General features: G+C 49.6%; 1 protein-coding gene across 9 annotated transcripts in view; it reads right to left on the reverse strand.

Moving 5' to 3' along the window:
- The window catches only part of BLVRA (biliverdin reductase A), a 621,921-nt gene that overhangs the window by 64,038 nt on the left and 530,024 nt on the right, over window positions 1–27,859 (reverse strand). For all 9 annotated transcript variants that reach the window (XM_069613129.1, XM_069613126.1, XM_069613122.1 and 6 more), the window contains one exon: window positions 819–990. In XM_069613129.1, the coding sequence (XP_069469230.1) occupies window positions 819–990 (172 nt within the window). The remainder of the gene's footprint in view (window positions 1–818; window positions 991–27,859) is intronic.

Raw genomic sequence — 27,859 nt, forward strand, 5'->3', positions numbered from 1 at the left:
CGGATTTGAGGAAGCTCTGTGCCCTTTACTACCTGGTTCTCTTCCGGTGCCTCCCGCCAAATGACTTGCAAGCATTGATTTGAGCGACAATACCCTTTCATGATTCCCATTTTTCTCAGCAACATTCATTTATTTATATGTGTGTGCCACTTTCTATTGGTTACTAGAAAATATGAACTGGTGTTAACCCTGTATTCATGTTGAGCATATCTGTCAACTTCTAGTCTCACTTAGTGCACAATTTAATGCTGGAGAACACTGCATCCCTCCCTTGAAAGTTATTATACGTCATATTAACCAAAAGACAGTGACAAAAGCAGTGTGATAGGTCTTCATGATATTTTGATCTACGAAAACCTATTTGATAATAGTGATGTTTTGATCACTATTAACAAATATCCTCCCGCTTCTCGCTCCCCCTCTACCACCCTTTCCCTCTTCCCCTTAATCCTCTCCCTCCTCTTACCCCTCCACCCCCATCCTCACCCCTTCTGTTTCCCTCCTCCTCCTCCTACCCATCCTCCCTCTTCCTCCCAGCTCTACTCCACTACACTCCCCCTTCCCTTCTGTCTAATTGCTCTACATACTGTTTTGTTGGTCTGATTCAAAATTTGTAATTTGCTTCTAGTGTTACTGTTATTTTGTTAATGTTAAATGTATCCTGTTGTTAAAATGTGCAGTGCTTTGGTGTAAAGCGCTATATAAACTTAATAAATACAAATACAATTGAGGCAGGTTTCCTTTCACTGATGCAGGAGGCCTGCGGCCACATAACACAATGTTTCCTTGGCTTATGAACTAATTTCTGATCGGCTCACCTGCTATTCAAAGTCAGAAAATGTGCAGTGAGTTTCGAGTAGTTCTGCTCTTTCTGCTCCTCCATCGTGGCTGATGTGACAGTGAGGTCTCCAAACAAGTCAAAGAGCCACGTGAGGCGGGCAATCCCACTAAAAGAAGGGAATCCAGAGCGTTGCTCATCCAGGGATCCACCTGCAGGGGGATAAAAAATAAAAACAGGAAAGGGTTGTGACTCCCTGCAAGATATTACTGTCAGATGGTAGGATGGCATGCTGAACGACACACGGATGAATTCTAGCTGGAGGGCTTGCCTGCCTACCTTTCAGTCATTAGTGAGACAAAGGATAGCGAACTAACAAATATTATACTCATTATTTATGTGACTAGTGCAGCTGCTGCAACTATTGCCACTGAAAACATGTCACTTGTGTGGACTAACAAGTGTATTTGTAGTGTGTATAGTCGCCCTGAGGAGGATCTCTTATTTCTGAAGATAAAGAACAGGTTTATTGTTACCCAACTCAATTTTGTTCTTACTTTTTCCCCTCTCTCTGCTTTATTCTACCATAATCCTGCATCATGACTTCCTTTCTCAGATGTGACCTTTGCCCCTTTAACTCTTCCTTGTTCATATCCTCGGTGTCCTTTCCCTGCCCCTCTCCACCACTTTCCCTCAGGAAAGCGGAGCATCAATGGAGAAAAATAAAATCTGAATCTTACAATTACTTGTTTACTCCAACGGCACTTCACTTATGCTACGACTCTCTGCTAAGAAACACAATTTTTCTGACCTCACTATCCCGCTCTCCATACCGTCATCTCTTCAGCTCTTAAATGGCATCCTCTCCCATCGCCCTGCTGATACCTCTCTTTCCTCTCCATTCTCCTCATCCAATTTTGCAGACTATTTTACTACGAAAGTATCCTCACTTCGGGCATATTTTTCGTCAACTGACATCCAGTCTGATCAAACTCTACTTCCACTTTCCTCTGCTCCCTGCCTCTCTATATTTTCTCTTTTACCCGACACTGCCCCCTTACTCGCTAGTGCCCACCCTACTGCCTCTCCTCTCGACCCTCATCATTGATACCTACCATCTATCCTTTTATCTTGCCATACCCGACTTCTCTGTGTAACCTCTACCCTTTCTTCCTCCACCTTCCATAGTCCCTTCAAACATGCAATGATTATTACTATTCTTTGGAAAACCCTCTGTCCACCCCTTCATTCTGTCAAATTTTGGTCCCATTTCTCTTTTTAAATTTATATAGCGCCGAAAGCCCACGGTCATCGGGGTATGAAAAGAGAAAGACAAAAAGACGAAAGGGAAACAGCATATGCAGACAAAACGGATACATAAAGGCTCAACTAAGCATATCAGGACATAAAGTGCTTAGGAAAACAACAAGGTTTTTAGTTCCTTTCGAAAGCTTACTGAGTGTGTTTTCCGTCTAAGGTCAACAAGGAGTGAACTCCAAGTAATGGCGGCCATGGCAGGAAAGGGCATCGCCAGGCCATGGGAATGCAGGGATTTTACAGGGCAAATCCGATACCAGGAAGAAGAACGCAGGGTTATAGCTGGCTGGTACGGACATATCAGCATTTTGAGATAAACAGGGCAGGAGCCATACAGGCATTTCTGCACCAGAGTGGCGGTCTTAAATTGTATTCTTGCCACAACAGGGAGCCAGTGTAGAGATTGACGCAAAGTCGTTCCGTGGTCTCTTTTCGTTTTCTTTTTCACTATGCAAACTGCCTCGTTTTGAACCACCTGACGTTTCTGCAAACGTTTCTTGGAAGCACCCCCAAGGAGGGTGTTACAATAATCAATTCTTGGAAGTATCACTGCACGAACAATTGAAGCACTATTAGATACAGACAGAAAAGGGTGAATGTTTCTCAATAGCCGCAAGTAGTAGGAGCAATTTGCCACAGTTTGATTAATGTGAGACTCTGCCTTAAGTGAAGCATCTAGGCAGAAACCCAAGGTCTTCACTTTCTTAACTACAGGAATATTAGATTCCTTGATCCTGAAGGAGTGATATCTTGCGTCAAGTTTGTTGCGAGAATGGGGCGAGCCACAGATTATCAGTAGCGTCTTGCTGTTGTTACCACACATCCAGTTATGATACATCCAGGTACCTATCAACAGGTAGAGATCATTCAGTCTGGCCGCATCCTGTTCATACACCCCACAAATCACCAGGACTAGCTGAGTATCATTAGCATAATTGGTGAAAAAGGCCCCGGAGCTTTGCAAGAGTTCCCACAAAGGTTTAAGATATATGTTAAACAGCAATGGTGACAGACACACGCCCTGGGGACCCCAAATAAGATGGAAGGAGAGGCGGAGGATATCTCTCCCCAGCGGACAGTAGAGGTGCGATTTGACAGAAAGGACATCACCCAGTTAATCGTGTGGGAGCTAAGGGAGCAAGAGGTCCTCAGAGTCTGGATCAAGCGGTCGTGGTCCAGCAGGTCGAAGGCTGCAGACCGGTCAAGCAGCACAAGAAGTCCAAGGTTTCCCCTATCCAGGATACTGAGCAGCTGTCTCTGGAGATCTAGAAGGGCAGTTTCTGTGCTAAATCCAGGCCTAAAGCCTGATTGCCTGGGATGCAGGATGCCTACTTTTTCAACAAAGTTCTGAAGTTGTATGGTAGCAGCTTTGTCTAGAATCTTAGGCAGGAAATTGCAGTTGGTGATAGGACGTACGTTGTTCACATCGTGGGGGTCTAAACCTATTTTTGGACCAAGGGAGAAACAGTCTTTTTTATGGAGTCTGGAACCGCACAGAAGAAGAAAAAGGCATTTACAAACATTGTCAGGAATGGGGCTTAGGTTTCTTTGTGTTCCACGATTATTTTGGGTGGATTAAGATTTTATGAACAAGATGAGGGGTGAATAGAGGAAAACATGTTAATCAGATTAGTGATGGACATGGGCTGGAAGTCACATTTTTCGAAGGTCACACTGTTAGTTTTAGCCTTGGTCGTGTTCTAAGGGGGTCCTTTGTTCAGTTTGCCTTCAATCTTGCCTCATGCGATTTTTATTTTGGTTTCGAAAGCCAATTTGACCCTGGTACAGTCCTGATCAGTGTAGGTGTTGGAGGCGTTAGGACAGGTGGCTTTTTTAGTGACTTAAACACTTCAAAGAGTTGCAACCTTCTCAATTTGGTTGCTGAAGAAAGTGCCTTTTGCCTCGAGCACCTTTTCCCTGTAGACTTTTTCCTTTGCTTTCCGGTTTGTTTTATTAGTGGGAGAGGGGAGCTTAAGCCACTTCGTTTCCACCCTTCTCTTTTCCCTTCTAAGGTCTAGTAAGTATTGGGTGAACCAACTTCTATGAACTACATAATGTACATAATGTAATTACTGTATTTAATATTTTACCAACAACCTGTAATATGCAACATGTAACCAAGTTCTAAGTATTCTTGTTATTCTGTGCGCCCAGCTACCCGAGGGTTTTCTGGCGCCCTATAAATAAACAAACAAACAAACTACATTGTCCCTAACTTGTTTCAAGCTTAAAGGAGCCACCCTAACAGGGTGTTCAATTCGTCAGAAAAATTATCAACAAGTGTGGAAGGATTGTCAAGGTCGGATGGGGTAGACAGGGTATTGGCTAGACAACCCCTTAGGTGGTCTTCATTCAATTTTTTTAATTGCGACTCAATCTTTTTTATGGGCTTGATAGTTTTTGGGGGTGGTGGTGGAACAGATAAATCAAAACTGATGGTGAAGTGGTCCAACCATATGCACAGGGTTCTATTCATATTTGTGACTACAAGGTTTCTTGGCACCACCCATTCAAGCATATGCCATTTATCAGTGGTAGGCAGGCTCTGCATTGAGCACTGTAATGTGTTGGTTAGTGAGGGTGCGTTCTAGGTCTGTGGCTTCTTTATCCAGAGTATGATTGTGCCAACGATTTAAGTCGCCAACCAATAGTGTTGAGCAATTTGGGCCACTCATATTTCAAGGATGTTACTGATTTCACTGATGAAATTCGGCATCTCTGAGGTGGGTGTGGGGGGGCGATCGACAAGTAGGAGGTTTAGACGGCAACATGTTGTAACGCTCACCCGATTCCCACGGAGGCGCGGGTCTTGGCAGGAGGGTGTCTGTGACTCGAAAAGTGATGTGCAGGACTCGATTGGCTTCTGGGGTCGAACCTCTTCGCACTGTGTGTCGAACTCGAAGAGTGAGGTTTCTGCAGGTGAAAGAATATGGGGGTTAATGGCCTGGGTTGTTGAATGTCCCTCTCTCTCTTCACAGCTTTTCTGTAGAGCCCCCCCAGGTCAACGTGCTCACCTTAGATAGGTGAATGCTGGGCTCTCCATCTGCGTCTGGTGCAGGGTGCCGTTGCCAGTTCCTTCACTGGTGAAACATTGGCCTCTTGAATTCAGAGGATGGTTACCGTCGTTATCTGCACGAGCGGCGAGTTTCTGGACACCTTTTGTCTTTATAGTCTTTAAATGCGTGGCACTTTAATATTGAAGACTCTGTATAATGCTTTTCCCTTATGTATTGCAGGACTCTTGGGATGGAAGATGGAGTGAAGCGCCTGGAAATTCGTAAGTATGGCAAGCGCTCTAACTGTCTCTTTCCTTGCAGCTTAGTTCGTGTTAAAGAGACGCCGGAGTATTCGCAGGCGTTTTATTGCGACGAGCGCGATGGGCGTGAGTAAATACCTGCTTAATGTCTTTTTCTTTTGTCTTTCAGATGTTGGTTTGCAGCGCCGGAGTCAGCGGAATGCTAACTAAACTTTGTCTTCACAGGCGGCGATGCAGAATGAAGAAATCCGGAATTCACGGCGTGCCGGTAAGTATAACAATGCTTTTGTCTTTGCAGGCGAAGGTGCAGCGTGAAGACACGGCCGCTGCTGATGGATCAGGTGAGAAAGCACTGTGTGTAAAGTTTGTCTTGCTAACCTGTTGTTTCTTGTCTTTTGCAGGTGCTGATGTTGACTGGATACAGGAATGGTAAGTATAATTCTTGCAGGTTCAGGATCGAAAGAGGAAAGGCTGGAACAGACTCGGTGAGCGTTCTGCTGCAGATGCAGAATAACGCGAAGCACGTTTCATCTATCGGGTGTGGTTTAAATAGCCTTGGAGTGATGAGGCGTCTTCTTCCATGGCCCCGCCTAGGTAAGAAAAGAGTTCCAGTTTCCAGAAGAGTTCCAGTGCTGTATCCAGGGAGTGAAGCTGCCCCACCCAGGTAAGAAAGTAGTTCCTGTTCACAGAGGGCTTCTAAGTGGCTGGTAAGTAAGCAGCATGGTCTGCCGCAGGTAAGTCCACCCAAGCACTTTCACACCAATTATGAGCCCGGCGCTTGCAGTGCCGGGACCGATGGTTTTGATGAGCCTGGTGCCACCGGCGCCAGGACAGGGTCCAAAAGGTCCCAGTAGGGACCGGCTGGTGCCTAGGATTAGGGTTAGGGGTCTGCTTCCAAGGACGTTGGGCTGGTCCTGGCTCCTTGGAAACAGTGATCATGACACATGTGGAGTAGGTCATTTTTAGGTGAAGTGTTTCACAGCCCTCGCAATCGTTTCTCTTTCTAAAGAGCTTTAGATGGAGGCCACCAGGGGGCGCACAGGCAATGGCTGCCTGAGTGCATAGCTCCCCCTGAAGCCAGGCATCCAGAGGGAATTGAGCCCCCCCCCCCAAATCTCCCCCGGCAGGCCCAACCCAGTGAAATCGCCTGGTGCCCCCCCTGGGCACCCCCCCGAGCGAAAGAGCGGCGTCCGGGGTCCCTGGGGATCCGGAGATCCGGACCCGGGATTCCCGGGCGGGAAACAGGCCGCAGAGCCAGAGGTTGCGAGCCCCTCCCGCACCCACGCAGACACACTGTCCGGCTCACCCCTCCCCCACGACTAACCCCCTTATCTGGCCCGAAGACGCCGCTGCGGAGTAGGAGACGGGCTCCCTCCGCCCTTCATCCCTCCTCCCGGTCCGGAGGACAGCACGCCAGGATCCCCCGCGCAGCGGCCAGCAGGGATTCTCTCTTCACCCGGGGGACCGGAACGGAGACACCGGGACCCGGTGCCCCCCCTCCCCCGGGTCCACGCAGGCAGAGCGGATCCAACGAGGCGGGCCTGGGAGCAGAGTCCCCCCCCCCCCAGGATTTCCCAACACGGGCTGCCACGGCCTTCTGGAGGACGAAGCTGCAGGGTCGCAGGAGGCCCAGGAACCGCTCCCCACGGATGAGCGGGCTGAGGTGAGGGGTCCTCCTCTCATTTAGCTGAGGCGGGTGGGGGGGCCCCTGGAACACGCCGGCGGATGCCAGGAGGCACCTGTTGAACGCGCCGCCCCCCGACACAGAGACAGCGCCATCAGACTGGGGTATTGCCCGGGTGCCAGGCCCCCACCAGTCGTTGGTGGGGCGTGTGCCTGCCCGGAGGTGTCCCCCCTACCCCCCTTTTGGGGATCAAGGTGCGGATAAACTGACGAGCTTCCACAGGTCGAGTGCAAGAACCGCGGTGCCCTTCCCCCCAGCAAACCAAGAGAGGCCCACGGGCCTGGCCTTACGGGCCCCTAAGTTCCCAACGTCCCTCCAAGGGGTGTCCAGAGAAGGCCCCAGACTCCCACGACGAGTTTGGACGGGGTGTGAGGCCCCCGCCTGGTGACGGTGGGGCGTGTGCCCGCCCCTCCGCGAAACACGATGACCCCTTTTGGAGGCTGCTTGGGGTCAGTTCGCTCCAGCGAGAGGTCCCTCAGCCTTGGTTCCCCCCCTCGCACGCCCCCCCCTCTGGGCACCCCAGGAGGGAAGTCACAGTGAGCCGAGAGGGGCTCCCTACCCCCCGCCAGGGACACTGAGGTTTGGACCGCGGACCACAGGGAGGCACCTGATGAGCTGGCGGGCGTCCTTGCAGGGATACCGCTTCCAGGAGAGCGAAAGGGGTGACAAAGGTACGAGTCTCAAAAGAACCATTGCCCAGTCGGAAGACGCGGCTCCTTCCTCTTCGGCTATGGAAAGCAGCTTCGCCTCGATTTTACAGAAAATCAGGGACATGCGTTCCGACATTGCACAGAAATTTGAAAAAATGGACCAGAGGGTGGACAAGATTGAGGACAGACTGCTTCAGGTCGAGACTAATCAATCGGCATTGGCGCCCCAAGATATACAATTAAACATGAGGCTAGAAGCCCTGGAAAAGAGGGACTAGGAGAGAGCCCGTCAGATGGACGATTTCGAAAACAGGGAGAGGAGGAACAACCTCAGAATCTTTGGGGTGCCCGAAAATGGAAGGGGAAACGGAGAGGGACGTCACCAGAGCGGTGCGGGACATCATTACTCTCCTGTTTGTGGAAGAGATGACCACAGAGCTCACATTCGACAGGGTGCACAGGGCGGGGCAGAGTGGGGGGCCCCCGGTCGATCCTGGTCCGGTTCCACTATTATTCGGAAAAGACAAAAGTGCTGGAGGAGGCCAGGAAGGCCTGAGAAATCACCTATAGTAATGCCCAGGTCTCAATAATCCAGGACCTCTCCGCCTACACGCTGGCCAAGCGGAGAATGTGTCGCCCCCTCACGCAGTTGCTCAAAGAAAAAGGGGTGCGCTATAGATGGGGCTACCCCTTCTCCCTGACCTTCGAATACATGGGCCAACGGTCAACCCTGATCATGGAAGAGGACATACGGGGAGCGATTCAGGAGTATGCAGTGGACACGAACCCCCGGAGGGGCCCATCGGGCCGGAGAAGGGCAGATCCAGTGGCCCGACCCGTCGGGAGACAGGAGGAGGCGAACCGGTGCGCGGAAATTCAGGAAAATGAACACTCCATCACCAGCGAAGGTCGGCGAACGGAACGATTCCGAGGTCTGAGAACGGGGTCGACCCGCTGGGTCCTAGACAGTCTTGTGTGGACTCGGAGGTTCTACCATTATCAGAGTTCCTACAAACAGCAATTACATGGGGTTCATAGACGGAACGCAGCTGTGGGAGGGTGTGGGGGCTCAAGATGAACAGTTTCTTAGGTGAATTGCCTGGCCGCAGGGGGCAGGCTGGTGGTTCGGCCAAAAGCCAGTGTTGGCGGAACTAATTGGCTGGATGCCGGGGAGGGGGGAGCGGGTGTACACGAAAGTTGGGCTTGTTCAGTTTGGGATTGGGAAAGGGGGGCAGTTGGGGTTTTGTTTCATGCCCACCCGGGGGGGAGGAGAGGGGAGAGAAGGGGAGTACAAAGCGAAACCAAAGGACCACGCAGGGAAGAGCGATGTAAAGACGTTGACCGTGAGGGGAGAATATCTAGATTATGGCTGAGAGTCTGCCCGCCCTGGGTGTGGGTTTCCTCAATGTACGGGGCTTAAACTCCCCCATTAGCAGGGAGTTTAGAAGGGCCAATCTCGACCTTCTCTTCCTGCAGGAGACCCACTGGCCACGGGGGAAGGAACCCAAACTGCGGGGTGGAGGAATTGGGGAGGTCTTCAGTGCTTCCCACAAGGGAAAGAAGCGAGGGGTGGCTATCTTGTTAGCAAGGAACGTTAGCTTCGAAAAAGAAGCCATACTGAAGGACCCGGGGGGCTATTTGCTAGTTCGGGGATCCCTGCAGGGGGCCCCACTCACCCTGGCTGCCATCTACGGCCCAAACGAAGGCCAAGCTCAGTTTTGGGAGGAGATGAGGGATAAACTCAAGTTCTTTGTTCATGGCACGGTGGTGGTTGGGGGGGATTTTAATATGGTCCTGGACCCAACCCGGGACAGGAAACAAGCAGGCCCCCAGACCTCCAGGGCAGCAGATGAGATCATGGCTCGGAACTTCCAAAAGGTCAACTCGGAACTGGGCCTAGTGGACACGGTCCCAACCCCTAGAACCGACGCCCCCTCTTTTACATATTACTCAGCGATCCACATGTCGTTTTCTAGAATAGACTACATCTTGGTGGACGAGTCCCTGTACCCATTCATAACTAGTCACAGAGTTGACCCAGTCCCCTGGTCGGACCACGATCTGGTCAGAGTCACTATAGTAAGGGAAGGGCTAAGCGACCGCAGGGGAAGATGGAAGTGTAATGACTCTCTGCTGAAGGACGAGGTTCTCGCTCAGGAGGTGCTCGAAGCCATCACAGAATTCTTTGAGCTCAATGATAACAGGGAGGTGGGTTCGCACACCCTTTGGGATGCCTTCAAGGCCACCCTGCGGGGAGTCCTGATCAAAATGGGAGCCCAGGAAAAAAGGGAAAGGGCAGCCCAGGAGAGGTCCCTGAGGGAGAAAATCGCCCAACTCCAGCCGGGGGGCCCCCCTACGGAACCCTTAGACCGCGACCAGGTAGCCGCCCTAGACGATTATAGGCTCCAGTTGAAAGATCTCCTCCTTCACAAAACAGAGAGAAGTCTCCAACCTGTTAAGCAAATGTATTATGAAAAGGGGGACAGGGCGGACGGGATTCTGACCTGGAAACTGAGGGAGGTACAGAGAAGTAAAATGGTGAGAGCAATAAAGAACGAGGTGGGGGAGTTGGGTCATGACACATCCCATATGGGAGAGGCCTTCCACCGATATTATGAAAAACTATATTCGTCTGAATACAGCGGAGATGAGGAGGAGATCGAGGGGCTCCTGGACTCCATATAGCTCTGACCAGGGAGATAGCGGAGGGGTTGGAGGGCCCGGTGGCCGAGGATGAGGTGGAGCGAGTGATCAGCCGAATGAAGGTGGGCACTTCCCCGGGTGAGGATGGTTACACAGTCTTCTTTTATAAAAAGGTTTCATTCTACCCTTGCCCCACATCTGGTCAAGGTGTTCAATGCAGTGTTGGAGGGGGGGGTCTCTCCCGGGCTTCATGATGGAGGCAATTATTGTGGTGCTCCCCAAGGTAGGGACCCGTCGGAGTGTTCCTCCTACCGCCCGATATCTTTGTTGAATATTGATGTAAAGATCCTGGCTAAGGTGATTGGGAGGCGGATGGAGGAGATCCTGCCGAAACTGGTCCACGGAGACCAGGTGGGGTTCATAAGGGGACGACAGGGCTCAGATAATATCCGTAAAACAATAGATTTGTTTCACCATGCCCAGGTGTCGGAGCTTGACGCGAGCGTCCTGTCCCTGGATTCGGAAAAGGCGTTCGACAGGGTCGAATGGAGATTCATGGAACTCACCCTCCAGAAAATGGGTGTTGGGTCACACATCTGGGATTGGGTGGCTGCGCTATATAGGGCCCCGAGGGCCAGGGTGCAAGTGAACGGCAAGCTATCTGGCCCATTCTCCCTTTCGCCGGGAACAAGGCAGGGATGTCCACTTTCCCCCCTAATCTACCTCCTTACTATGGAACCCCTGGCCATCGCAGTCAGAGCTCACCGAGATATCAAGGGGATTAGGAGAGGTGATGTGGAATTTAAGTTATCACTGTTTGCGGATGATATCCTGGCCTACCTGGGGGACCCGAGGTCCTCACTTCCCCCCCTCCTGTCCCTGATGGCCACATTTGGGCGCTTCTCAGGGCTTAAGATTAACGCATCTAAATCAGTCCTGCTCCCCATGAGAACACGTGACCCCGGTTTAGATTCCCTAGACAAGCTGGAAGGGATAACAGTGGGGAAGGTCTCTATCCGATACCTGGGTGTCCTCCTCCCCAGGGACCTGTCCGACCTCGCCCCCATGAATTACGACCCCGTTATGGCGGGGATCACAGCAGACCTAAGGAGATGGGGCTCAATGATTCTGTCCTGGTACGGCTGCATGACGGCGGTAAAGATGAACATACTTCTGCGGTTATTATACCTCTTTACCCCTCTCCCAACTATCGTCCCCGACCAAACCTTCAGGGTCCTTCAAAACATGGTCCGTGAGTTTATTTGGCAGGGCAGGACCCCAAGGACTGCAAAGGCTGTCCTGACTTTACCTAGGGAGGGGGGAGGGTTCGGGTTGCCAGACTTTCAACTTTATTACCGCGCCGCCCAGTTGCGTGTCCTCCTGGAGCACATGAAAGAGGGTTTGGGCACAAACTGGTCATACTTGGAAGACATGGATGCCCACCCACTAAAAGTTCGAGACCTCCTATGGGCCCCACGCAAGTTCATCCCGAATAGATTAAAGTCCCACCCTACATTGCGAGTTCTCTGGGCGATTTGGTGGGAAGGCCCCCAGGCGGCATACTTAACGTCGTGGCCGTCCCCGATGTCCTCACTATGGGGCCACCCCCTCAAACTGGGCAGTAGGGGATTCCACAGCGCACAGTATTGGTCCGACTCGGGGATGGAGTGGGCTGGGCAGATGTTTAAGGAAGGGGAATTCCTACCATATGGGGAATTAAGGGATGCTCTCGGGCAGGGGTCACTCTCCATATTTGAATACCTCCGTTTGAAGGGTATCCTATGCGACCAAGCATGAGGCCAAGATTTGAAGAGACAGCTGACCCCCTTTGAGAAGCTACTTGACACAGCGTCCTCAAGGAAGGGGGCGGTATCAGGGATGTATAAAATTCTGAACACTGTAAACTTGGGGGAGAGGAGGCGTTTCTGTTCTTTTTGGAACGATTTGGCAGAGGAAGAGATTTCGGAGGACGCATGGTCCAGGATATTCAAAATAGCTTTCTATGGGAACTTATTTACAGCGGACATGGAACACAACTTCAAGATCCTTCAGGGATGGCACAGAGATCCCGCAAAGTTGTCGAAAATGTTCTCGGGAGTGTCCCCCGCATGCCCAAGGGGATGTGACTAGGCTGGAACGAGGGGACACATGTGGTGGCACTGCCCAAAAGTTCAGGCATATTGGGAGAAGGTAAGGGGCTGGATCGCTGAAGTTTCTGAGGAACTACTCCCCCAGAACCCTCCGACTATGCTGCTGGGCCTCCCCCCAGAGGACACAGACATACTGAGGTGCCCTAGAATGTGGGAAACAATGTTGCGGGCGGGAAGGGTGGCCCTGGCCCAGAAGTGGAAGAGCCCAGAGACTCCCTCGAAGGAGGACTGGTTACAGAAGGTAAAAGAACCAGTTACTTTCTTACCTGGTAACGTTCTTTCGATGGGATGGTCCGACGACGTATTCCATATCTATGACATGTAATCACCACAGCTGTGCTGCTTCGGAAACTTTTTTCGGCGTCTGCGTCCTGCGTCGATGACGTCGATGCGCCGTCGTCGAGGGCCTCCTCCGACGTCTGACGTCATCCGATGTGATAAGTAGGACGCACGACGCCCGTAGCCTCAGTTGTAGTTTTTTCCCCCAGAACGTGTGACACTAGTCAACTGCCAGTCAGACACAAAGCCTTGCGGAACGTAAGCTGCAATCGCAAAAGAAATTCTGCAGCGGGGAAGGCAGGACGGGAGCGATATGGAATACGTCGTCGGACCATCCCATCGAAAGAACGTTACCAGGTAAGAAAATAACTTGTTCTTCGAGGGGATTGGGTCCTCCGACGTATTCCATATCTATGACGGACTCCCAAAGCAGTACCAGAGCAAGGAGGAGGGAAAGAATTTAGAATCAAAATTTAGAATAGCCAATCAAATAGCAGAGCAAAGGACCGCCTTGCCAAAGGCCAGATCCTGTGCTCGGATGAAATCGAGGGAATAGTGACGTACAAATGTATGTACTGAAGCCCAGGTGGCTGCATCACAGATGTTGCGAATAGGAACACCCCTCTGCAGGGCAGTAGACGCACCCATACCCCTGGTAGAATGGGCCCGCAAGCCAGCCGGTGGGTCCTTACCCGCCAAGCGGTAGCACTCCGAGATGGCCAAAATAATCCAGCGAGACAAAGTCTGTTTCGTCACAGCTTGCCCCCAACGCTTTCCAGCGTAACCAATAAAGAGTTGATCGTCCACTCTGACCCGGGACATGCGTGAAACATAAAAGCTTAAAGCTCTCCTAGGATCAAGCCTATGGAGCCTCTCCTCTTCCTTACCAGGATGCGGAGGAGGATAGAATGCCGGAAGAACAACCTTCTGGGCCAAATGAAATTCCGTCACTACCTTCGGAAGAAAAGAAGGACGAACTCTAAGGACAACCCTGTCCTTGTGAAATACAGTGAAGGGTGGCTTAACTGAAAGTGCCTGTAACTCACTCACTCTGCGAGCGGAAGTAACCACAACTAAAAACACAGTTTTCAGAGTTAACAGCCTCAAAGGGCAAAAATGTAAAGGCTCAAATGGAGCACCCATAAGAAACTTAAGAACAAGGTTTAAATCCCAACCGGGCACCAGGAAAGGTGAAGGAGGGAACACATTAGTGAGCCCTTTCAGAAACTGTGAAATTAAAGGGATTTTAAAGTAAGAACACTCTTCAGACGAGCGCTTAAAGATGGACAGCGCCGCCAGGTAACCTTTAATGGTACCCACTTGCAAGCCCCTGTGGGCCAAAGAAAGTAAAAAGGACAGAACCATGGGGATGTCACATGCAAAAGGATCCACATTCTGAACTCCGCACCAGTCGCAGAATTTACGCCAACGGCAACGGTACAGAGACTTAGTTGCTGGCCTTCGGGCCGAAAGCAACACCTCCATCACGTCTTCAGGGAGGTCCCAATCCCTATACCTCAACCTTTCAGAAGCCAAGCGTGAAGGTTGAGGGATCTGACCTCTGGATGGAGAACCTGACCCCCCTCCCGTGAGAGCAGATCGTCTCGGTAGGGAAGACGACGCGGAGGGCAGATGGACAAGTCGAGAAGGTCCGGGTACCACGTCCTCCGAGCCCACGCCGGAGCAATGAGGATCATCCGGGAACCGAACTTCCGTAACCTCCGCAGCACTTGGGGGATGACGGGGACTGGAGGAAACGCGTACAGCAGCGGAAATGACCACTCCACCACGAACGCGTCTCCTAAGGCTCCTTTTGGAGGAAATTCCCGCGAGCAAAACCTTTCGCACTTCCGGTTGACACTGGAGGCGAAGAGATCCACTTGAGGGGTCCCCCAAAGGGCGAAGATCTCCAGGAGAATCTCCTGAGCCAACTGCCACTCGTGAGAGATCGTGCTCTGCCTGCTCAGAGCGTCCGCCGTCACGTTTTCGTCTCCGGCCAGATGAACTGCCAAGATCGAAACTTCCTGCTGGATGGCCCAGAACTCAAGCTGCATCGCCTCCCTGCACAGAGGAAGTGACCCTGCCCCCCCCCTTTTTGTTGAGGTAGTGCATGGCCACTGTGTTGTCCGTCAGGATCAGGACACTCTTTCCTCGCACAGTCGGCAGAATAGCCTTCAGGGCTAGCCTGACGGCCCTCAGCTCCAACAGATTGATATGGAGTCTGGACTCCGACGGAGACCAACGACCGCTGACTGTCAGCCCGTTGGCATGAGCTCCCCAACCTGTGAGGGATGCATCCGTCACGATCGTCACCTCCGGCCAGGGAAGCCAAAATGGAGCCCCCTTCATCAAGTTGCCTTCGACGGCCCACCACAGAAGGTCCCGGGCGACCGAGGGCGGCACCTGAACCGGGTCCGACATCCTGCCGGAGGACTGCGACCATTGCGTCTTGAGCGCCCACTGCAAAGATCTCATCCGCAGGCGAGCCTCTGGCACCAGAAGAATGCAGGATGCCATGAGGCCGAGCAACCTCAAGAACTCGAACGCTGGGAGCGTCTGGGCATGCTGAAACTTGTGCACCATCTGCTGAATGTGAAGAGCCCTCACCTGGGGAGGAAAACACTGCCCAGGGAAGTGTCGAGCACTGCTCCGATGTACTGGAGCCGCTGTGTTGGCGTCAAATGGGACTTCTTTAAATTGAGGGAGAAGCCCATCCTGTGAAGGGAGTGGCAGGTGACGGACAGATGATCCAGGACTTGCTCGGGAGAGCTCCCCCTGATCAACCAATCGTCCAGGTAGGGGTAGACGTGAATCCCCCCTTGCCTGAGATGCGCTGCCACCACCACCATGAGCTTGGTGAAAACCCTCGGGGCGGAGGTCAATCCGAACGGCAGGACCCGAAACTGAAAGTGCGAGTCGCCAACCGCGAACCTCAGGTACTTCTTGTGCTTGGGATGGATCGGCACATGGAAGTAAGCATCCTTGAGGTCGAGTGACACCAACCAGTCCTGAAGCTGAAGGGCCTGGAGGACTTGAGAGAGAGTAACCACCTTGAACTTGTCCTTCCTGAGGAGTTTGTTGAAACCGCGCAAGTCCATGATGGGTCACAATCCCCCGTCTTTCTTCGAAATCAAAAAATAAGGGGAATACCATCCCTTGTTCCTCTCCGCTACAGGCACCAGTTCCATGGCGCCTTTCTCCAGCAGGGCTTGAATTTCCTGCGCAAGGAGCGGATCCGGACTCTGCAAAGAGAGGTTCCCCGGTGGATTGTCGCGAGGCCTGTGCCGAAAGGGAAGACAGTAGCCGTGGGTTACGATCTCCAGAACCCACACATCTGAAGTAATGGCTTGCCACTCTACAAGATGCTGCGCCAGCCTTCCCCCAACCGGCGAACCATGGGACAAGGCCTCATGACTGAATGGGAGCGGCTGCGGCGTTACCTGAGGGCAAAGAGGCAACTGCCCGAGCGGCCTTGGCACCACGGGTACCCTGTCCTCCACCTCTGGTACCCCTGCGTTGGCCTCTTTGACTGCCAGCTCCTCTCGCTTTACTGAAGGACGAGTAATAGCGAAAGGAACCACCCCTCCACTGCTGTCCCCTAGGACGAAAAGGCGGAGGTTGGCGAACTGCAGCGCCCAACGACTTCGCTGCAGCTTTCGAGGTCTGCAACCTCTCAAGGCTCTCGTCAGCCTTGCTGCCAAAAAGGTGTTCACCGTCAAAGGGCATGTTGAGGAGCCGAGACTGCACATCAGGAGCAGACCCCGACTTCCGCAACCACGCAAACCTGCGTATCACGGTGCTCGCCGCCATGGACCTACTGACGCATTCAGCTAAATCCAAACCCGACTGAACGGACTCACACATGGCATCCTTACCATCCTGGACCATAGCAAGGAAACCATCCCGTTCGTCCCCTTCGGGAATATGTTCAGCCGCTAACGCAACACAGTTCCACAGAGTGTGTGTGAAACGAGACAAGGCACAAATGGAGTTGGCCGCCTGAAGCGCCATACCACCAGAAGAAAACACTTTCTTCACCCAGCCATCAAAACGTTTGTCGTCCCTATCAGGAGGGATGGTAGGGTACGACGCCTGCTTTGCCGGGGCCGTGGCCGCCTGCACCACCAAACACTCCGGAGTGGGGTGCCTGGTCAAGTAGCAGGGGTCGCTACTGGCTGGACGGTATTTTCGCGACAAGGATCTGCCCACCGCCGGGAGACTCTCCGGAGCAGTCCAAGCCGCCGCCACCCTTCTCTGTAAAGCCATATGGAACGGCAGTACCGGATCAGTTGGGGGACCAACATCAAGGATGTCCGTCAGATCATCCTGCACAAACTCCCCTGGGGGAGCAGACCATCCCAAGTACTCAGAAACCCTAGCCATAAGGCGCTGGTACAAGGAATCGGCATGAGAGCCAGGCTCAGGCCTACAAAACTCCACCTCCGGAGAGGTGTCCAGTCCACTGGCATCATGCAGTGACTGCCTCAAATCGTCAAACTGACTATGGCCCGAGACAATTTCATCTGGAACCTGACTAGGAACCAGGCCATCAGAATCCTCATCCGCCTCTGAAATATAGTCCAGGTGGCGAAAAGAAGGCACCCGAGAGTGCTTGCTCTTAACCAGAGCCTTCCTAGGGGGTTCTCCCGTGCCACGGGGTACCTCCGACACGAAAGGCGTCGATGGCGTCGAGCGAATCGGCGCCGGCGTCGAGAGAACCGGCATCGGCGCCGAGAGGATCGGCGCCGAGGAAATCGGCGTCGACGTCAGATGCAGCGCCTCCAGCATCGGCGGCGTCGACACAGCCCTCGAGGCCGGAGCCCCGAGCGTGTCCCTCGACGACCTGAGCGTCGACGGCTTCGACGACTTCCTCGGAGCCGGAGCCTCGAGAAAGCCTGTCGACGCCCTCGACGCCTCAGACGTCGATGTCTTCCTCGAAGACCTCACAGGTGCACACGGTCTCGAACGCGTTGAGGACCGGGACCTGGAACGGGTACGTCGAGAACGAGTCTCCTTGTCCGAACGGGACTTCTCCCGTGACTCGTGCCGACCACTCTTGCGAGCGGTGTCTCTCGACCTCTCACGACCGACCCCACTCGGGGGCGCGGACGGCTTAGTACCCTGCGACTCAAGAATCGCCAGCATTTTCTTCCCGAAGGAAGCCCATTCCTCCGGCGTCGCACGGCTGGTGGGGTAAGCGACGTGCCGGGCAGAGTCCTCCGAAGAGGACCTGGAAGACGACCGGTGTCGGCGCTTCCGAGAATGCCTCGAAGAGGCTGAGGAGTGGCGAGACCGACTCCTAGAAGGAGACCCACGAGACTTCCGACGATGACGCGGAGAGTCACCCCTCGAATCATCCGTCGAAAGCCCCGCAGACTTCGACTTCCTGGGCTTGGACACCCGACCTACCGTCAACTTCTTCTTACGTTTGCGTAAGGCTTTGGACGTGAGCGACTAGCAGTTGATACAGTCATCCGTGTCGTGGGCCTCCCCGAGGCACCAGAGGCAGGCGTCGTGCAAGTCCGTCACCGACATCTTGGACCCACACTCCCCGCACTTCTTGAAACCCGGACGTGGGGTCGAAGACGAAGTAGAAGACATCTTCACACGAAGGATTTTCACAAAACGAACAGGTTCGAAGAACCGAGAAGAACAGAACTCCAAAGAGTCGAGGTGTTAACCGAGATTCACGAAGCAACACGTTCGCAGAAAAAACGGAACTGAGGCTACGGGCGTCGTGCGTCCTACTTATCACATCGGATGACGTCGGAGGAGGCCCTCGACGACGGCGCATCGACGTCATCGACGCAGGACGCCGAAAAAAGTTTCCGAAGCAGCACAGCTGTGGTGATTACATGTCATAGATATGGAATACGTCGGAGGACCCAATCCCCTCGAAAATATGTTTTTGATGGACAAATTAACGGCATTGATGAACAATGATTCAGCCTCATTCCAAGCGAATCGGTACGGGATGCAACTGACTTGGGGATGGGATGTCCATTGATCCTCTGGGTGGAGACAGGGGTGGATTGGGCACCCACGGCCCAGGAGACGGATGATGAATTATAGCCATACAGGAAGTCAACGCTCACGTTCATTCCCGAGCTCCGGACTTATAGAGCTTGCAACGCAACTCCCCTACAAGGGGGTTCGACTGGGTTTAAGCTGTTAGGGGGGAGGGGTCATATTGGGGTGGCGGGGGTGGGAGGGGCGGGGGCCACTGGGCCAGTCATTTGTATACCATTTGAATATGCATAGTGCCCTTTTGTTTGTTTAAGAAAATGTCAATAAAACCAAAGTTTAAAGCGCTTTAGATATTTTTTTTAGCTACAACGGCTACACCTCCCCCTTTGCCATGGGTGCGATTTTGGCAGCTGATGTAATATCCTTCGGGGGTGGCTAAAGCTATCTGATGGCCACTTGAGTCAGTTATCCAGGTTTCGGTGAGGTACTAAAGATCCAGGTCAAGGTTGATAATATAGTCATGAATACCTATTGCGTGCTTATTCAATGATCTTTTTTCCTTTCTATCTAAACTTCAAGTAAGAGCTGTCTATACCCAGGTCTCTGCAGCCCTCACCCAGCATTCTATTCTTCCCCCCTTTTCAATCTGGTTTCCGCCCCTCATTTAGTAGAGATGTTTCTACAGAATGTTTTAAACTTTCTCCTCACTGCACGCCACAACAGTTATCCGCATACTGTTAGATCTCTCAGCTGCTTTCAACACAGTGGATCACCCACCTCCCCTATCCTCTCTTGCCTCTCTGGAGCTGTACTTCAATGGTTCTGTTCTCATCTCTCGGACCATTCCTTTCTGTTTCATGGGTTGGCCACGCTATTCTTCTCTGACCCTCCTCTATGGAGTACCTCAAGATTCGGTCCTTGGTTGTTTACTCTTCTCTCTCTCTACACCCTCCCCCTTTCATCTGTAAATAAGTCCTAGAGCCTCTCACGCCAGTTCTGCACAGATGACTCTCAAATCTTTTCTTTCTCCTTGTTCCCCGACTCCTTTCACACCTCTGCCGCTTCCTGCTTTGCCACCATACAATCCTGGATGAGCTCTCACTTTCTCCACCTCAATCCCTCTAAAACAGAGATTCTCCATTTCCCTTCCACATCTCCTTCTCCTCCTAGTGGTCTTCTGCACCCCCTACTCTTCTTGCCTTCTCTCCTTCAACCTACCTACTCAGGGTTATCTTCATAAAATCTCTCTCCTCTCTGTTGATGATTTCTAACACTGCTGGCACCTGTCCCTTCTACTTGTTTAATCTTCGTTGAGCTCACCACTTCCTTTCTTTTCATGCCACTAAGCTCCTGATATCTTCTGTTACATTCTCCTGGCTGGACCATTGTTCCTCTGTTCTAGTTGGTCATCCACATTCCCATTCCCATCTTATCTCTCTGATATCTATTTATATTTCAGCCCTTCGCCTCCTCTTCCAACTGTCTGCTCGCACTTCTGTTTTACCTTCTCTCCATTTACGCTTGTCCTCCCATTTCCTCTGCATAGTCTACAGATCTCGTCACGGTTTTAGCCTCCCCCATTTCTAATACTTTCTCTAATTTTACTGTCCTTCCCACACCATTTGCTCTCAGTTTCTCTTCTTTCTCACTGTACCAAAATCTGTTGGTACTCCCTCCTGGTTCACATTGTTTTCTCTTCTAGTGCCCACTCTCTTGTACACCCTTACCGGTCTGCTCCTCTCCGTCACATTTTCCGAACTCGACTTAAAGCTCACATTCTCTCTACCTTTAATTATCGCTAACATCTCTGTTCTTCTAATTTACCACCTTAGCATTTGAAATATACCAGTTAATTTTTACTACCATTGTACAGCGCTTTGGTAAAAGCGCTTTATAAATATCAAATACAAAAATACGATAGAAATGCTAATTTTATCGAACTGAGAAAAATGAAAGGTAGAGTGGACCTTTCAAGAATCAAACCTGAGAGCATGAGGTCAAACACAGATCTCTGTAGTGGATGCATTAGTGCACGGAGTCACTCACTCAGCCAATTGCACAATCATTCTATATCGCTTGTAACAACATTTCCCAAGAAACAGGACCTTTCCTAAAACAATGATATACAATGCTAAAAACTACTCAGGACGGCTTTTTCACAAAGCAACTTTTTGTCTAGTCCTTACGCTTAACCCTAAAAATCGGATGCTAGAACGTATGTCCAAACAATCCTAGAGTAGGCCTTAGGAAGAGTTTATTGACTTCTTTTATTTAGTTTTTAGGGGTTTTACAATGGGCTATATGTGCAAAGAAATTGCTTCAAGGTGCAAGAGGATGAGATGCAGAACAAGGCGGAAAGGGAAGTGAATGGAGAAGGAGCACAACATTCATAGCGAGTCGTGTCCAACTCCTTGAGGTTGTGAAGCATCAAAGGGGTCTATCTGAAGAGATTCAGTGTAGAGGTCTATGCAGCGGACCATTTCTGAGAGAGATTTGAGAAGGGAGATCCCGCGGGCCAATTGGTGTTGTAATAATTATAATAATAATAATAATAATAATTTAGCATTTATATAGCGCTACAAACCCTCAGGCATCTGAGCACTGCTTATTATAACCCACGGTGTGTGGTGCTCATTTATCGACCTCGGAAGGATGAAAGGCTAAGGTTGGACCTGCCGAGATTTGAACCTGCGTCAACAGGCTCTGCACGGATGTCAAAGCGAGCACTCCTACTCGCTGTGCTATCAGACCGGCTAAGGGGTCATGAGAATCACTTTTCCTATCGCTTAACGGGAGTCGCCTGGTAGTTGTTGCTGTAGATCAGGTAGGTAGAGAGATGTCCAGAAGAGAGGCCTTAGTAGTGAAAAGCACAAAGAGTGCTTGGGAACAAAAGGTGGTCTGTGAGTGGGAGATACACTACAGAGCTGTTGATGACCCTGAGGAGTCTCAAGGGGTAGCACTAGAATATGAAGGGGGTAGGTTTGACCGATAGGATGACGACCTGGAAGCTCTTTAACAGGTCTACATAGGGTCATGGGAAAGCCTTTGAAATATTACCTGTAGAAGATCCTGCTAACACGCATTTCCAGGGACACTTATCCATCATGTCTGTGTTCCCTTTGGGATTTGACCTTTATTGTAGCTTTCTGCTTAGAAAATATACTTCTACCCTTACATGCGTGCTATAAGAAATGTACCAAAGCAAACTGGATTCTTACACATCTGGTAAATCTATTAAGGTCTAGCACCTCTCTCAATACCCAACCCCAGCTTTCCTTTAAGACTGATTTTAGCCACAATTTTTCAAATAATACAAATGGAGAGAGGAAAAGGATTTCACTGATTGATACAGATTGTAAATTAACACACATTTCCCTTCCAAGCCACCCCTTTTTCCTCTCCATTCCTTTAACTTCATTTGCGGCTAATGGTACTACTCTCATGTACAATTTTACAGAATGGAGCAACACAACTTGCAGACTCATCTGGTCAATGTATGTCTCCTGCCTACTGAATGACTTGGATACAAACTATACTGTGATAGGGGGTCATTACGAGTAAGCCGGTCCGGGAAGAAAGCTGGTAAAATGCCCGGTATTACCAGACCCAGCGTTTTTCACCGACTGACTTAAGTTTTCCAGTAGGGGCACTGAACTCCCAGCAAGCCTGACCTGCCGGGAGTTCAGGCCCCTACCGGCAAAGAAATGCCCCTATCACCAGCACAGTTACTAAGTGCCGGTAATAGGGGCAACACCATGGAATGGGAACTTACTGCCATTGCCAGCACCCATAATATCCCTTTAACACCGGAATATCGGGTGCCGGTAATGGTAAGGCAAATTTGTCGGTGAGTTTACCGGCAAACTCGTAATGAGGGCCATACTGTCTTATAATAACAATAAGAATGTGATGATGTATGTTGCACGGTTTATAGTGATTTTTTAATGCCATTTTGTCGAAAACATTTCGCCTAAAAAAAATATTTCGAATGTCTTTATAATTGTATTTTTTTAAATGGGGGGTTCACCCCCAACCCCGTTTTTATTAACCCTTTTTTTTTTACTTACAAAAACAAAAAAACTATGAATAAAAAAAATACATTTGAAAAAAAAAATTCTGCAAAATGTTTGACATAATTGTATTTCGAAAAAATATTTTCGAAAAAATGACCGGATACCACGTGGCACTTCACAACAGATTCTTCTACTTTAAGTGATGTAATAATGGTTTCACTATTATTACCCACTAATGGTACTCAATTTATCGACCTCAGGAGGATGAAGGGCTGAGTTGAATGACTGTGGATTGAACCCATGTTGCACAGCATTGCTCTGTTCCCAGGGTGGGCCCACTGTGCTTAAGCTATCCGCCCAGGTAACTCAAAGAAAACACCTTGGGATGCATTGCGAGTTTGGCAGTAATTCTGCAATTTTACCATGGAATAAGTACATTCCATTACCAGCACTCAATCGTGCAAATTTACTGCAGGATTACAAGTGGTGGTAATGCAGTGTTAGTCCCCATTTTTGGATTCCATAGAACTCCATGGGCATTTTTGTGGATTTACCAGAAATGGTCATTCTGCTGCAGTACATCCAATGATTTTAGTAGGAAAAGTTTTTTTGTTGGAGGAGAATCCTACAATTTACTTCCCACCTTGGAACTCAGCCGTGCGGGAAACTGACAGTAAACTTGTGGAATTTGGTTATAATTTTTTCCCATACCGCCAAACTGGTAATGAGGCCACTTGTCTCCAGATTTGGTAGATAATTTGTACAACTATCTTTCTATATTGCATGGCTAGCAGGCCAGAAGGAATACGATAACGTGACTCCATCTCCAAATTCGAAATTAACAGGAGTATACCACGTTTTGTTGTCTTACCTACACAGACAATTCAGGAAATTCCTATCTTTCTAACCCCTTTAAATAAAAAAGGGGGATTGATAACGTCAACACCTCTCTTACTGACCAACATGTCATGAATTCGGGACTAATGCACCAAATGATGCACTTCTAAGCAAAAATCAAGAGCTTACTTTTCATTGACTGATCAATATACAGATCAACAAAACCCTCCTGAGGAACCAAAGAATTTATTTTGGGGAAACATGTGTCGAGGGTCATTTACATTCTTTAAGGAGCATAGTCCGAGGGTCATTTATACCCTTCAAGGACCAAGAACATAACATATTCCAATCCTCAACCCATTATAATCAGGATGTGACATAAGATCCGAACAGAGGGTTACTGAAATTTTCCGAGGATCAAAGACTAAAAAGTTCCAACTGTTAACCTGCTATACTCAGGATGTGACTCAACACCGGAATGTTTCATTTTGCACTTGAATCATACTGGAAGTGAACCAACATTTGAATACTTTTTCTTTGGAATTGAATAAAACTAAAAAGCTTTATTTCCACAGCTTTGTTTTGTTATTCATGTCATTTCTTTGAAACTGGAGGGCGCAGTTACCATCTAAGGTGTTTTGTCAACAAATCCAGTATCTTTCTATTCTTTGTTAGAGTTCTGGGCTCCTCCTAGAACACTTGGGTAAATTAGGGAGCACGCTCTTTCTACCCATAGGGCATTGCGAAAAATAACGTTATCAAATGTATATCAAATGATGAATGAAGGGGTCGTCTTAGGTAGCTCAAGCAATTGTTTGTTATGTTATGTTAGTATATTTATATCGCTCAATATCACCACCGGAGTGGTACCCTGGATCGGAAAAGCAAGAGGGTAGGGTAAGTTAGTAGGACTTGCTGTAGAAGGCTCAGGAGAGCTGTGATGTGAAGTTGGCAGCTTCAGTTCGGTTTACACCGTTTGCCGAGCGTGACTGCGATTTCTTTCGCTTGGTAGCGGTCGTGTGCTGTTGTGCGAGGCTATGTGTGGTTTGTTTCGTTGTTGCGATGTGGTGAAGTGTGTGCGGTTTGTTGTGCGTTATAGGTATCATTGTTTTTTTAGAAATTGAGAGGTGTGTGCAAAGGGATGAGATTGTTAGTGGGGTTTGGTTAGTGGTGGATCTCCATCGTACCTCCTACTGTACAGCTGCCTGTGAAATGCGTCCCTGCTAGTGTCACATATTGTGGTGCTCTATGGGGGATGGCATGGTCTTCCTCCTTTATTCTGTGTACGGTTAAGGGTTGTCTGCAAGGCTATCTAGAGTCTGTTGCCCCCCCCCTCCACCCAGTGTCCTGGGTGGTATATTTCCACACCCGTTTTGCCATTTGGCCTATGCTGGTGCACACCTGCTATCTCTTTCCTCCGACCCTTGGCGGTGAGGTGGGGGGGGGGTAGGAGAATTGGGGAATAAAAAGAAATTAAATAAGAAAAATAAAATAAATACATCGGTTGGACCTTTTCCCTGTTCTCTCAATCTACCTGGTCCCTGTGTCCCTCCGTCTGTGGTTCAACCTGGGGTGCTCACATCTTCCTCCGTTTGGGCCCTCGAAGGGGACCCGGTCTCCCTCCCACTCGGAAAGTCTCTCCAGGTCCTTGCACTTGTCATTGTATGCTTTAATCCTCTCTCTTGTGAGGTATGTGTTCATTCCGAGGGGTGTTGGTTTTGCTCATACGTTGAGTCCGGTTCGGAGTTGAACAGTCAGGTTTTTAGGAGTTTTCTGAATTTTAGATGGTCCTTTGTGTTTCAAATTTCTCTCGGGAGGGAGTTCCAAGGCGGATGTCGTTGCTGGATCGAAGTGTTCTGGCCGGCTGGTAAATGGTGATTTTCTTTTGTAGGAATTCTTCTCCTTGGCCGTGGATTGCTGTGTGTCATGCACATTGTTTTGAATGCAATTAGTTTTTTGACTGGCAGCCAATGTAGCATCTTTAGCGCGGAAGTGATGTGGTCTCTTCGTGCTAGTTTAAGGAGGAGTCTGCCCCGCTACGTTCTTTATACGTTGCAGTTTCTTCAGTAGATAGTCTGGCGATCCGAGGTATAAGCTGTTGGCATAGTCTATCCTGAATATGAGGGACATGATGGCAAGTGTTTTGTGCGTTAAGGAGAGAAATGGTAAGATCTTTTTGATGGTGAGTAAATGGAAGAAGCATTTCTTCATTATTGCATTTACTTGCTTGTTGTACATTAGGATTCCAAAGCTTTTTACTATTTTTGATGGCTCAGGCGCTGTTCCTAGTTCTGCTGGTTATGGAATGTATTGGTTGTTTTCCTGGTTTTTGGATATTATCATAATTTCAGTCACGCCCGGGTTGAGTTTGAGGCTGTTTGTGTTCATCCAATTATAGAGTTCTTTCATAGTGTTCTCCTCTTGTACATGTTCGATTTTGTTGATGATTTGGGCGTCATCTGTGTAGTTGTAGCAGGTGAGGCTGTGCCATTTGAAGAGGTTGATCAGTGGGGTCAAGTAGATGTTGAAGAGGAGTGGGGAAAGGGAGGATCCTTGCGGTACTCTACAGGTGGTGTTTTGAGGCGTTGATTTGAATGGTTTTATCCAGAATGTTTCTCTTCTTTCCGATAGGAATTACTTAATCAAGGTCAGTTCTGTGTCTGTGATCCCCGTTTCTTCCAGTCTTCAGATTAGGATGTCATGGTTGACCGTGTCGAACGCTGCAGAGAGATCAAGTAGTATCAGTGCAGAGTTTGTGTCAGATTATGTGCTGGTCTTTAGGTCATCCCAGATTGAGAGAAGTGCTGTTTCTGCCCCTCTCAAAGGTCTGAAGTCGACTTGTGCCTGGTCTAGCAGTTGGTGTGTTTCAATGTGTTCCAGTGTTAGTTCATACACATAGGTTTCTAGCAGTTTTGCTGGATAGGGAATGTTCAGTCTGTAGTTGGAGAGATCTTCCACATCTCCTGCACTATCCTAGAGGAGTAATTTGATGTATGCAGATTTGAAGGACGGTGGTACTCTTCCATCTGAGAGTGATTGGTTGAAGAGGTTTCTGTGGCTTTCCAATGGTGTACCTTGTACGAGTATCGATTTGGTGGGCAGGGGTTCATTGGTGATCCTGCTTTATTGCCAAGTTTCACCAATTTGATTAATCTCTCTTGTGATATTTGTGTGAGTTTTTGGAGGTTCCTCTATTCCTCTATGGTTCCAGGTTCTGTGGTGCCTGGTGCACGGTCTGGTCGATTGGTCTGCTTTGTATGATCCGATGCAAGTTGGTGATTATATTTTTGAAATGGTCTACAAGGTTGTTGCATAATTGTTGTGATGGTACTGGTCAGGGTACTGGTGTGCTGCATCCTGGTGAGTTTCTCATCTCATTTATGATGTTGAAGTTACTTTTGGGTGTTGGTCGCTTTTGTGATTCGGTCGTATTTCTTTTTGCTTTGAGAATTTCCTTTTTGTATGTTCTGCTTTGTTTTGGTCGTAGTTTTCCCTCCACTTTAGTTCAAGTTTCTGGTTTGTTTTTTTTCATTGTACTGAGGTGGGGTGTGAACCATCTTGCCACTGCTTCTTTTGTGAAGGGATGAAGGTTTTTTTCCCGGGGAAATGCTGTCTATTGTATCGTCGATCCATTTCTGGATTAGGTCTGCTAGTTCATCTAAGTCAGTTCATTCAGTCCATGCTTGAGGTTGATGTTTTTCAGGATTCTAGTTCTTTTAAGTTACTACTTTTGATGATATTCCAGTTTCTTTTCCAAATCGTAGGAAGGTTTTGGGGCCATTTAGTATCTTTGGCTAGTAGTTGGATCACGAATGGTATGAGGTGATCGCTCAATAGTATTTGTATTGGTGACGCAGTAGAGATCAGGTTTTTGTTGACAGAGATTGCGTTGAGTGTGTCCTGTTGTGTGTGTCGCTCCTTTTACCATCTGGTGTAGTTTCATTGTCTCTAGTTGCTTGTTTAGTGAGAGTTTGCATTCTCTTCTTCAAACCATTTGTTGAAGTCCCTGAGGATGATCAGGAGGTCTTGTTTGATGGCTATGTTCGCGATGGCTTCTATGAAGGTGTCTACAAAGGTTGTGTTGTAGGTCATGGTCTATAGATTAGTATGAATGAGAGGTTTGTTTTTGTGCTTGCAGTCAGCTGAAGGACAAGGGATTCACAGTTTCTGATGTTTAGTGGGTCTTCGGTTTTTATTGTTAGGTCTTCTTTGCAGGCTATTACAAGTCCTCCTCTTTCGCCTATTTTGTTCACCTGTGCGCATTTGAAGTTATCGGGTAGGCAGC

This window comes from Ambystoma mexicanum, chromosome 5p (assembly GCF_040938575.1).
Source record: "Ambystoma mexicanum isolate Mex_15411 chromosome 5p, UKY_AmexF1_1, whole genome shotgun sequence".
NCBI classification, from domain to species: Eukaryota; Metazoa; Chordata; class Amphibia; order Caudata; family Ambystomatidae; genus Ambystoma; species Ambystoma mexicanum.